Genomic DNA, 13,694 nt, shown 5'->3' on the forward strand with positions numbered 1-13,694 from the left:
AGCCACCTGGAGAAAAGGGACCTTATGGGTGCTGGGATACAATTGTGATGTGACATCTTAACTGAAAGACGTTTGACATCAGCTTACTTCCGTATAAATCGCCATGTGTGCTGACTGTACTTATTTTTCTCCCGTTTGTTTATAATGTAATAAAAACGTTATTTCGAAACATTTTATCATACATGTCTACATTCATTTAATCTGATATTAACAACTACAATTATTACATAAACAGTTATAAGTCTGATAATGGGACTTTGCGTAAAATGAGTCCAAATGTTTGATGTCATGTATCCCTGTAATTAATATGAATTGAAGCTTATGAATTGTATTTTTGTGTTGCTAAGATACTGTAGTTTAAAAATGTAATGAGAAGTCAAAATGTGTTTTTTCATCCATAAGGTCCCTTATCTTATGGTTGGTCTTATTGCTATGTGACAATTCAACATTATTATTAGGTTGTTCTACCCTACTGTTCATAAGTACATACATACATTCCAGATTGAAAAAAGAGAACAGGAAAATGTCATACTTTGGGTTTTAATTTCCCTCTCTTACTTGCTCCATGTTTACTTATTGACTAAATGACACCATGTGGAGGAACTATTGTGGGAAGGTCTGTCAAGTTTTCACTCACCTGCTCACTACTTCATGACTTACTTTCATCAGGGTAGTGCAGTGATGTTCACATAAAACCAGCTTGTTCAATGCCACCATTACAGATAGGATAAACATTCTCACAATCAAAATCATCTCAGCCATTGATTTGCTCTTATGAGATTCATGCCTAATTTTGTCAGCAAATAGGTACTGATCCAGTCTTGGTAATTATGTGCAATGATGGAGATATCGTTCGCGTCTAGATATTTGGTGTCAGATATGTTATTTAATGATATAAAGGGAAATACATACAAAGAAAAAAAATCATTGGACCTCCCATTGACTTGAAGTTATGGCAAAAGACACATACTTTGGTGTCAAGGCGAGTTATCATAGAGTAAGTGATGTGAATATATATTAGTATTGTCAGATTGTGTAACTTTCAGATAAACATTCTGTTTTTGTAACATCATCATGTTTCAGATAATACACCTTAATAATAATTTCAAAATGATGACATAGTGAAGTATTTTTAAGTAAGAATTATTGAAAGTAAAAGAGCAGTATATTTTTGGCACCTTCAGCTGTTAAATGGTACGAAGGCTGGGTAAGAATCCTTGTTTTAAAGTCTGCCTCTGTGATGGATACAGGTGGAATGAGATGTGTCTGACGAGGGAACATCTCAGTAGGAAATAGGAGTGTTATGTCCTTGTCTCTGTTCCTGCATGTCAGATGTGCTTGATTACTACACCATCCAATACTCCACACTGATGCCTTTGTTTTACTTCTGATAAGGTGTCATCTTTATGAGCTGATATGAAATTCAGTTTGACTAGTATTGCCTGAACTGCTCCTGATGTCTGAGAGTGGGAGAAACCCAGAACTAATCTCCCCCTGACTGTCTGTAGGGGTGAGATATGACTTCTACAATTATGAGCCTCAGAAACTGAAGGGTTATTCCTGCCATGTGCAGCCTTTCTCGTTACTCAAATGTGGACTGGAGCAAGTCGACAGTTATGATCTGGTACGACCTAACCGTTTATGAATGAAGCGATTTATGCCAGTTTGAGAGTGAGGTTGACGGGATAGAGCTATCATGCTAAGGAACCCACACTGACTTAATCTGCCTTTAATTATTTTCTGTGTTTCCCTCAATCCGAAGGTGCAATGAGTTATGCTAGCTTGCTAACGAAAAATTCCTTTGCCCTGAAAAACATCGTAGAAACAGGAAATAAAAAGAATGTTGGTAAATTAGAAGCACGTGATTGTAACATAACTTTCGAGGGAAGTGTATGCGAGATTGCTGTGTTGAACACAACAATTCTGACCAATGAAAGTTTTTGTGATTTATGGTGTCACTGTGGGGTGATGTTTGAAATATGCCCAGTGTGCCAGCAGGCAGATAGATGTGAATATAATTTGTAACAGAAAGGGGAGGGCTCCCGTCAGTCATGTCAACACAACTTTGATCAACTTATCGCCAGAAATGACTCTCAACCTCTGCCTTTCCTATCTCCTGGGCCATCTAAATCTGTAATGACTCAAGTATGTTAAATGTTTGAATTGTAAAAGCTGGTTTACTTTAGGTTTTTTTCACTTTTCTTTTTCACATAAATTGAAACATTTTGGAATGGTTGTTATTTTAAGATGAACATTTCAAATTTCCTTTTGTTAATTAGTATTTTGTATTTGGAAGATCTGTACAATAACAAAATAGGGATTCTGTGTGAAGTAGCTGTTAAAAAGTCATGTACCAATTTATTTGAGCAATCCTGGTGCTTGGTAGGGAGATCTGTGAAAGGTTTGTTTTAAAAGAACACAGTTTAGGAGTGTGAGTGACAATACTGATGTTTGTTGTGTGATGTAGATAAGTAGGGATGTTGAAAGATTCACTGCTTCCAGGACAACTTACACCCTAGATCTTAGATTGACATTTGCTTTGGCAGAAAATATTTCATTAGATGCAGATGCACTGTAAACATTTGTATAAATAAACATGCACATAACGTAATTGCAGGTCAAGCAAACAATATTTCAAAGGTATCAATACGTATCAAGTCAGCTTGACAATCTTTTGGGAGCAGAAATTTAGACAATGTTTAAAAAATCCTTGTTGCAAATTGCGCACATATCTCTTGAGGATGGCTGCTTGTGTGGGTTTACATTTACTTCGTAATTCAAGTAGTCCTGCATGAGCGTGATGTTACAACAATTTTGGCAGTCCTTTGCCATTATGAAGTGAAGGAGTTGAAATTCATGGACAAAGCGTCCAATTGTTAAAGAAACACAGTCAATTTATTCTAAATGTATGAGAGATTGCTTAAAAGTGAATGTTTTGCTTTGAAACATTCTTTATCTATGACATCATTGCATGACTTATGATTTCATCAGTTGAATGGTTATGTACATTGAAACTGATTTATATGGACAAAGAGCAAACTTTAGTCAATTCACTCATGAGCTGCCACACTAATATGACAATAACGACCTTATCTTGGTATGAACAGTTTATGTAGGTTGTGTCTGATTTATATAAAAAAGTTAAATACCATAATGATACTTTAAACATATAATTTAAACATATGAATAACAGTAATAATAATATTTTCATTTGGCTCATTGGTGAATAACATTTCAAGCTCATCAAATCCACTCAAATTCACATGTACCTGGTAGTTATTCAGATAGTATCGTGAACTATTACGATTTTCAACATTTCTGTCTAAGAAGATGTATTAGAAGTATTGGACATTCTTAACTACAGTAATCTCCTTGGTCTCTATACGACGTTTCATGGCATTTATGATGCGTGTCTATAGAAAAAAGATTCAGTTACTTATGTATAGTTAGTAGCTTCATCAGACACCGCTACGGTTCAGACCTTATTCCTATCCAGAGACTTGATCAGTCAAATATTATTGATGATTCTAGTCAACAGAAAATGTGTGGTGTCAGCATTATAGCCAATCAGAATTGTCTTCTTCCAGTGAGTGAGTGAGTTGGGTTGAAGCCAATATTCTTGTATATGGTGCTAGGAATGTGTTTCTGAGTGACCAGCTAATGCTTCAACCACAAGGCAACCCAACTGCCATTCTCCTCTTTGTCTCAATATGAAAAAGAGAAGTCATGGATTTTGTGTGATAAGGTTAAAGTCACTGCAAAGTTGACTCCACTCGAAAGACTTCTATATTATAAATTATTTATTGTGTAAAAAACTCCAAATAAGAGCTGTTGACATTTTAGAGGTAGCTACAAAACATTTCTAATTGTTTTGGTTCAATAAAACTGACTTTGCCTACTTCTTAAGTAACTGTCAAATTCTTGATGGGCATTTTGAGTAGATACTTGTAATCATCTCCGTAGGTTGATGGAAGTAGTTTGATTGGCTGACTATTTTTAGAACTACAAAATCTCATTTCCAAGATCTTGGCCTAGTGTCTGTCTGTGTCTGTTGGTTGGAAGGTCTCTTCACACATCTACCAATCAGCAAGTGCAGCTTTGAATTATCTTGTATACACATGGATTCTCAAGGATTATGTATTTTGTGATGGAACTATACTTTTTATTGAGTTAATAGTTAAATTGGACAGGTATCATTCCCATACTAGTTCTTTATACTTAGGGCTACAAAATTATGCATCTGAGCTGTAGTAGACTGGTCATCAAAGGGTCATACTTGTAGGGCAACTCTTATGACATTGTCCAATCATTAATATACTACATGATGAAATGTATGAGTGCATGACATTGAAAATACCCAGATGCTTGGAATACCAAGCTTCTTCCTCATGTAACAATTGTAATATTGGTAGAAAGCTTAAAAAATGTATTGTATTACAATCTCATCGTCAGTATCAAATTGCTTTTGCCAATACCAGTTGAAAAACAGTAAAAGACTGATAGTTATTGCTGCACAACATTTAGCTATGTCAGCTATCCAAAAGCCATTCCATTTTGTTGACTGCTAAATAATGGACCTGAATAAATGCTAGATACTCCAGTGTCAAGTTGGCTTCAAGATGTGTCCCTGATACTTTTGTGTGCAGTGATATATTGAACCAGTCTCTCCTTGACAGTGTGGCCCAGACACTTAGCACATTGTTTTCATGGTCCAGGATCGACTGATGGTTTTCCAACTGCACTTTAATTCTTTGTTTTGCTACCAGACAAAAGGCATTGGCAGTATCCACAAATGATCTGTGTTTCATTTATTTTGAAAGATGATCAAGTTGAGAGATGAAATCAATTGACCACTGAATGGAAGATAAATTGCATGGGGGTCTCTGAGGGACTATCTGGCTGCCAGTTCCTCGAAGATCAGGGTATCAGAGAGCCAGTGCTTGGTCCCCGGACTCGGCTTTATTAATTTTTGAGCTTATCAAAATATCCTGTAACAGGAAACTGGCCCATGACGAGTTTCTTATCACCTCTGGGCTCGATAGACAATAGCTGAATTCTTTTGGGACTTAAAGTCCAAGTTATGTGCTTTAGTTGTCCCTCTCTGCTATCCCGTGCCAGTTACAGAGTTTGGGTTAGTTTCTACAGTGTTAGGTATAGAGTCTCATGTGTACTTTGTATAGTCTGGTCTAGTGTACTGGCTGCTGAGACAAATGGTGTTTATATGTTAGATACCTAAAACATGTTTTGGACATGAGATGTTATTGAATCCTATGAAAATAAATTTGAAATAGTATGCTTTTCAGCTTAATGACAAAGCAATATTTAAGAGAAGAATGTGTTTAGTTAATTTAGTTAGATTTTAATTGCTTTGAGTCAGTATTATTTGTTGAAGTGTTTAAGTATAAGGTTTGATAAGTATGTAGACAAAGTTTCTTTGTTATGGTACTTTGGAGTGTTCAATTTAAGAATGAAAGCCAAGAGGTTCTTCTGTGAACCCTAATGTTAAAAGGAAATATTTTAGGACCTCTAAAATACAATGCTGTAGTTGCAAAACCCATGGACCACTGGATCCTTACTTAACTTTTAACACCTGTAAGTCAGTAGGGAAAAGTTTAAATAGCTGAGTACAGAAAACTAAATATTGGAATAAGACTTTCTTAGTAAAGTACAGATTCTTGGTTGAATGTGTGGGTTCGAATCCTGGATGGGACTCAACTCCGCCACCCTACCCGACCACAAAATGGCATTGTGTATTCATAAATATTTTTTCATTTAGGCTTTATGAGGAAATTTGTATGTCAAACAACAATAGGGAGCAGTACTGAGAAAGAAATCACTGGGATAGAAATAATGTTTTCTGAATAATAACCTCCTCCGGTGGAAAGTAATCTTGAAGATTGTGCTTTCATGTTGTTTTCAATCAGGTATTATTTTACTATCAGAAGGTTTTGTTTATGAATGTCTTTGCTTATCACCTGAAGAGTAAGTATCAGAGGTAGGTCTTCCCTTGCTTGGCAGTGAAGTTGTCTAACATGTGCCGCCATCAACACTCATATCTGATTGTCTGTCAATTCTCATCCACAAACTAGTCTGGAGCAAGTATGCATCTACAGATATATGCAAGGACATTGATTAGGACCTGAACTCTCAGGCAAATATTGGAAAACAAGTGTGTCCCCATTTCCATCATATATTCCTTGTGGGATTTGGGCACAAACTTTTCACTACCCATTGTTTGTCATAAGAAAAGGGGGGTCAGTTCTATACTTCCCAGGGAACTGAGAAAGATAGTCGAGTGCACACATGACACTGATACACTGACGGGTAATAATTGTGTTAGTGCTGTGAGTTTTAATGGCTGGACTAGAGCGGATTACAAGTATCCATTTTTTAGGTATTATTATTACTGCTTTGTCACAGGTGACATCATAAACGGTACAGACAATGAATCTGTGATTTGTCTTGTATGGACTTGATTAGTATATTTACAGCCCCCAGTGATGAAGCTGTAACATTGCTGGCTGCAGTATAAGTTAGCATTCACTCTCTCACAGCATGCTGTGATCCAACTACTACATTGCTAACTGTAACATGACTTATTCACATCACTTAGACATATATGATATCACATTCATATTCAATGTGTGATGTGGCTGTGATGGAATGAGTTGTAGCTCATGCAGTCAACCTGTGGCTTGCCTGGCCTAGACTCAGACTTGATTATTTACAGGTTGCTGACATATAACTTTCAATTGTGTGTCCATGGCAAACACGATCAGTCTTATCATTTAAGTGAGAAAGGATGGGGTTTTACTCCACTGTAAGTTGTTTAACAGTCATATAACACACTTTGGTTTAAACAATGTAGTCAGGCCTGGAGCGGGGGAGCCATTCCTGACAGTGTACACTTCAGTCCACATCAGGGTATGATGACCAAGTAATCCAGCCTGGTTCTAGAGGAGAGTGAGCAAATGTAGTGAGCAATATTACAGTGCAGAGATGGGTCTTCTAAGTCATCAAACCAGTTATTGATAGCATAGACGACTATCTATGCTGTAGGGGAACATTGACAATGTCTTCTTTACTTTTCTGTTGTATAGATTTTGCAGACTATCATTGTAAACGATGATGTTTGTTTCAGATGTTTGTCCAGTCCGGCCAGCCTCCGACAGTGTTGCAGCAGTTGTGCGCACTGCCGTTCCAGTACTTCAGTGACCCGCGACTGACCAATGTCTTGTTCCCTACCCTCATTTCCTGCTGCTTCAACAGCCAATCAAACCGACACATCCTGGAACAGGAGCTGAGCTGTGCCCTGCTCGCCAACTTCATAGAGGTGAGACACTCCCACGAAATAGTAGGTATTTAGTTTGTTGGAAAAAGCCCTAATGTTATGTGGTTTTTTTTGTACTTCAGTAAATAAAAACTTATTAAATCAAACCCTGACGAAAAGATTATTTTTCTGTATGATTTTGTAGAAACTATGTAATGAATATCAAGATTATGAGATTATAATTTATACATGAGGTATGGCTCCTTTCACTCAGCAGTGAATGGGTACCCAGTAGGATGGGATATCAATGTGACTGTTAAGCTTCTAGCCACTTAGTTGTATACTCCCCAGGGAGATAAGAAAGAAAATCGAGTGTGCCCATGACAATTACACACTGACAGGGTTATTAATGGTGTTAGTGCTGTGGCTTTAACAGATGGACTATAGTGCATTACAAGTATCCATTTATTATTTATTTTTTATCATTATTTATTATTATTATTATTTATTATTATTATTATTATCATCATCATCATCATCATCATCATCATCATCATTATTATAATATGAACGTTAATAATTATTATTATTACTGTTTTGTCATAAATAGTGCAGACAATGAGTCTATGATTTGTCTTGTATGGGCTTGTTCAGTTTATTTACAGCCCCCAGTGATGAAGCTGTAACATTGCTGGCTGCAGTAAAAGTTAGCATTTACTCACTCACTCACAGCATGCTGTGATCCAACTACTACATTGCTAACTGTACCATCACCAATTCACATCACATAGACATATATGATATCACATTCATATTCGTACACAATAAATTTTAATAACCTCCAAGCTGAGTATCAGTTGTAACATTAACTCTTTAATACTTAGCTAGTGTGGAGTTTTAGCTTTTCCAAGAAAGCTACAATCCTTACATTCTGCAGTGACCCCACATATGTAGAACAAGAAAAGGTTTGAAAATGGAAACAACTGGTTCAACTACACATCCCATCAGTAAAGGTTGTACTTCTATCTTAGCTCCTTCACCTTCTGACTTGAGAAAACACTTCCAACTCCTGGCAAACAAACATGGTCTCGATTATCCCTCCCTGCTAGTGGTCCAGGCATTGCTTACAGCCTGTCTGTGCGGTCCACCCATCCAGTTTGACAGCAGGATGGCAGCAGTGAAGCAATGGGCTGTGACATACGCTCACTGTATATCCCGCAGGGTGGGGGTGAGGGAGATTGTGCATGTCCCTGTGGAGCTGATGTAAGGTTTTATTACCTACTGTGACATCAGGGTTCAGGAACTGAACAATTCGACATCATTGTTGATCTTAAATATCATAGGCACTTTTGTTGAAACATAATACGACAGACGCTCTTGTCCCTAACATAACTTTCAGCATACTAGCTTAATTGTGGGTAGCAGAATGCCCTTGGGAGAGATTTACTGAGGACAACAGCTGTGTCATTGTCATGATATCTGTTGTCATGTTGATATTATGACATTTAGGTGACACATTTGTTTGTTATTATCTTCATTTATATCCGAAATGGAAAATAAACCCTGATGAATATTTCCAGTTTCAAGGATGACTTCCCTCATTTTATCCAGGAATTGTAGATATTTTTGGAAGGGAATGTTGATGACAGTTAGAATAGCCTCTTTTATATCTCAATAAATGCCAGTAATTTCACACTTCATGAAAGTTGATGAAGTAGTTTTTCGGATGATATCACTCTCAAAATTCAAAAAGCTTGTGTAGATTATGTTTCATCTGGGAAAAAAATAATTAGTACATTTGAAAGTTGAACAATGTTTAGAAGTGTGGTCCAATTGAGAACATAGGATATCAACACCCCATCCCGCATACCGATTTTGTCACCAGGTTTTTAGCAGTAATCAGATCTGTTTCTAAGAACGTCATCCCGTTAATCTGATAAAGCAGGAGACAGGTGGATTAGATGGATTTGGGGTGGGAGTTAAAAGATGAAGATAATCACCAGTTAAATATCCCTCCCGATGGTGGCCTGACAGTTGTAGAGGTGTGAAGTATTCCACTGCTGAATAAGCACTCCATGGTTACTATGTAACAGGGCTTTATGCTGTTACATCCATTGACACCTTGTAGTTCTCTTAAAGTTTAATCTTTGCTGAATAATTGCTGCCCACAATAAAGTGTGAATTTGATACCAAGAGTGTTACAATATCTACACATCATATTGACATTGGGTGAGGACGAGTTGTCATTTGGCATTCAGCCGTGCAGTTCTTGTTGTGACTCATTGTGGAGAAAATCCGGGTGTTTGACTGATTGAGATCTTTATAGTTAGTAAAACAATCAAGACTCATTCTGGCATCACAAGTTTAACTGCAATAATTAGTATGTTAGAGAGCTATTGGTACAGTGAAGTACTTATTTATAGTTATACCAAGGAATTCCATCCATCCATCCACCTAAGGACATTTTGCGTGCTACTTATAACCTGAGAACTACTACATAGATTCTGTTCAAACTTGGTGAACACTCTCAATACCAATTGGAGGGGTGCAGTGCGAAGTTTGATTTCAATATTTGGATTGTCTGAAAAAATACAGCTATTTTTCATGTTTTTACTTTGAATTTTTTACTTCAACATTTGTTCGACTTATTATAACTTGAAAACTACCTCATGGATTCTTTTAAAATTTGGGGAACAGTTTCTATTCCAATAGGAGAGGTGCAGTGCAAAGTTTGAGTTCAATATGTGGATTTTCTGAAAAATATTGCTTTTGTCATGTTTGAACTTTGAAATATGTTGGAATCGAAGTTTGGTGTGTTGGTGAGCCCTGCTCACTTTTTGCCTTGTTTTGAATGAGTGACTTCATGATGTAGTATTTTCTTCAGTAAGCCATATTCCAGGAGTTCATTATGACATAAGTAATCAAGTCTTGGTTTGGCAAGCTGGTGGTTGACAGCATGAGCATCCACCAGTGATCCTCGTTATTTGGCACTTGTGACAAGCATAAACTTTAGGGCCGAAAATGAACCGTCATATGACAATGGTAATGGCACATTGAGGAGACAGGTGGCCCTGTGATCTAAGTTGCAGAGTTGAGTGTTGTCTGAAAGTTCAATAAGAAACCCCACCATCTATGCAGAGTCTTCCCTGTCTGCAAGTCCACCAGCACTTCCTTTATTGTATCCAGACATACATTCCTGTCGGAGAGTTCTTCCTGTGGAACACTGACTTCCCTGTCAGATACATTAAGAAGCTCCTCCATCTAAGAGACAAGGACGTCCATCTATGAGAAGCCCCTTCTTGTTTACTGACACACACACCTGTTGAAAAGTCCATTGAGACCCCCCTTCTTGTTTACTGACAGACTCCCCTGTCAGAAAGTCCATTGAGAAGCCACTTGTCAACTGAAAGACTCCCCTGTCTGAGTGTCTCATGAAGAAGCCCCTTCTTGTTTACTGAAAGACTCCCTTGTCTAAAACTCCATTGAGAAACCACTTCTTGTTTACTGAAAGACTCCCTTGTCTTGGTGTCTCATGAAGAAGTCCCTCCTTGTTTACTGAAAGACTCCCCTGTCTGAGTGTCTCATGAAGAAGCCCCTTCTTGTTTACTGAAAGACTCCCCTGTCTGAAAGTCCATTGAGAAGCCACTTGTTTACTGAAAGACTCCCCTGTCTGAGTGTCTCATGAAGAAGCCCCTTCTTGTTTACTGAAAGACTCCGTTGTCTAAAACTCCATTGAGAAACCACTTCTTGTTAACTGAAAGACTCCCTTGTCTAAAACTCCATTGAGAAACCACTTCTTGTTTACTGAAAGACTCCCTTGTCTTGGTGTCTCATGAAGAAGCCCCTTCTTGTTTACTGAAAGACTCCCTTGTCTTGGTGTCTCATGAAGAAGCCACTTTTTGTTTACTGAAAGACTCCCCTGTCTGAGTGTCTCATGGAGAAGTCCCTCCTTGTTTACTGAAAGACTCCCTTGTCTAAAACTCCATTGAGAAACCACTTCTTGTTTACTGAAAGACTCCCCTGTCTTGATGTCTCATGAAGAAGTCCCTTCTTGTTTACTGAAAGACTCCCCTGTCTAAAACTCCATTGAGAAACCACTTCTTGTTTACTGAAAGACTCCCTTGTCTTGGTGTCGATCATGAAGAAGCCCCTTCTTGTTTACTGAAAGACTCCCCTGTCTAAAACTCCATTGAGAAGCCACTTCTTGTTTACTGAAAGACTCCCTTGTCTTTGTGTCTCATGAAGAAGTCCCTCCTTGTTTACTGACAGACTCCCCTGTCTAAAACTCCATTGAGAAGCCCTTCTTGTTTACTGAAAGACTCCCCTGTCGGAAAGGATACAGAGAAGCGCCTCCTGAAAGATTCTGCAGCCTGGGAGTTCACCCAGCATTTCCTTCCAGAGTGATTACAGGAGCTGGTTTATCAGATAAAAGTGTGAGCTATTCTGTTGAGAAAATGTAATACAAGCAGAGACCAGACTGGGATAGCAGCACATTTTATCAGGTGTTGATGTAGGAGTGTCTAGCCCCAAGCCCATCGCTCCACAAGACTAATGAGGGACTAATGACATAAGATACAGATATACTCCTAAATGAAGCATGTGCTGATGGACCCATGATGCAATGTTTCACCATCTGGCAATTGATGGTGTGTCACATGGTGGGGCTGGTTAATCAGCCTTCCTTCAGTTTCTTTGTTTGTCTATGCTGTTTGTGTTTAGTTTTCTTTAATTGAAGGAATTATGTTTTGGAAGGCAGGATAGTATTTTGCATTCCTGGAAATACTGGGTCACTTGTTCAGGGACATTAGGTTTTAATGACAGCTCAGCCAACAAGGAGGCTTCACAGATAGAATATCAGATTTCCAGGAATAGTTATTGGTGAATACATGCATGATGGATATTTGTAAGGATTCACAGCATTAGAAAATGTCACTCGTCATGTATAGTCCCAGCCCAAATTCATAACAGTTAAGGTATCCATAGGACTTGTAAGAACTATACTGACATTGGAATAACTTCCAAAACGTATCTATTGCTGGAATAAAAGTGGTGTAAACCCATACTCACTTGCTCATTCCAATATGTACCAATTCCACTAAAAGGAATTACTTTTTACTCCTGCAAAGTAAAGAACCCCATGGGTATTCCATGTAAGGTCCTCAGTAACTAATGCTTCTTGCTACTAAATGGATCCAGTGGTCAGACTCAGTAACCTAGTTGATTATACATCATCGTACCTCGATGATGTTGGACATTGTTTATTCTGTATTTTCTTATGAGTATAGTGCACGCTTTTTAAAAAAAAAAAAACAGCTGTGTAGAAGGGGTGTACATTATATATGCCATAATGACGTTTGACGTTTTTTTCCCCCAATGCAAAGACATTAACGTAAGCATGTAACACTGGAAATACCATGTCAACAAATCTGTACAGGAGTACGCAATGACATTTTGTAATTACACTGGCTGTTTATAAACAAGTGTTCATTGTATATCTGGACTTATGTTTGTAACCTATTTCATGAATTTTGATCAAAATTCCTTTCAATATTGTTTAAATTAATTTCAGCGAAATTGTGTGAAGTGATCGGAAGATCACACAACTCATCGTTGTTAACAGCAACCACGGTCAGATTACCGCTATTGACGCCTTGAAACGAACTTTAGTTGACAGAGAATGGATACATACATATTTATATCATAAATGCCATTCTTTGACTCGTTAAATTTTGTTGTTGTAGTTTGACAATTCTATGTCAACAAATAGTTCCAGCAATCACGTGTGTAGGAGCCTCGACGGTGACTGGTCAAATTGTTCCATGTGAAAAAAATATATCTGGCAATAGCTATCAGCTGCATCAAAGTGCTGTGCGTATGGTTATTAATGTTTTAAATATATATGGTAAAAGCTGCAAGTAAAATAACATGATATTGGAATATATTATTCCTGATAACAAAATAGTTTCTGATAAGAAATTTTCCAATCATTGCATCAAAATTCTTTAAGGTTATATCATGTGTAAGTTTTAACCGAATCACCGGTAGATTCCAAGAAAAATGTGTGTACAGCTGATTGCTTTTTCCGGCTTAGGTTACGAGAAAATACACAAGGTAATCTTAATCTCTGCATGTAAAACAATGCCTAGCAGAACAGAAAATACAATTTAAACTGTAAATCAACATGTCTGGTGATTTGTTTATCTCAAATTTCAAATTTGTACAGACCAAGTTTCTTATCACAGGTTTGTTTACCTGAATTTGCTGAAGGTTTAAGGTGTAATTTTTTTCTGTGGATATTTTTCAAAAATCTTTTTTTCTAAAATGCTGAATCCCCCCAGAGGGGGATGCACATTATTCTTGGATGTGCACAATACTCAAGAAAATATGGTAATACTTAATAATCACTGGCTTGTCAGAACGTGTT

General features: G+C 37.5%; 1 protein-coding gene across 1 annotated transcript in view; it reads left to right on the forward strand.

The window, feature by feature from the left end:
* The window catches only part of LOC139479371 (S phase cyclin A-associated protein in the endoplasmic reticulum-like), a 105,626-nt gene that overhangs the window by 69,189 nt on the left and 22,743 nt on the right, over window positions 1-13,694 (forward strand). Inside the window, exon 27 of the mRNA XM_071262231.1 lies at window positions 7,142-7,333. Coding sequence (XP_071118332.1) covers window positions 7,142-7,333 — 192 coding nt within the window. The remainder of the gene's footprint in view (window positions 1-7,141; window positions 7,334-13,694) is intronic.

This window comes from Haliotis cracherodii, unplaced genomic scaffold (genome assembly GCF_022045235.1).
Source record: "Haliotis cracherodii isolate W230 unplaced genomic scaffold, xgHalCrac1.p SCAF_1, whole genome shotgun sequence".
NCBI classification, from domain to species: Eukaryota; Metazoa; Mollusca; class Gastropoda; order Lepetellida; family Haliotidae; genus Haliotis; species Haliotis cracherodii.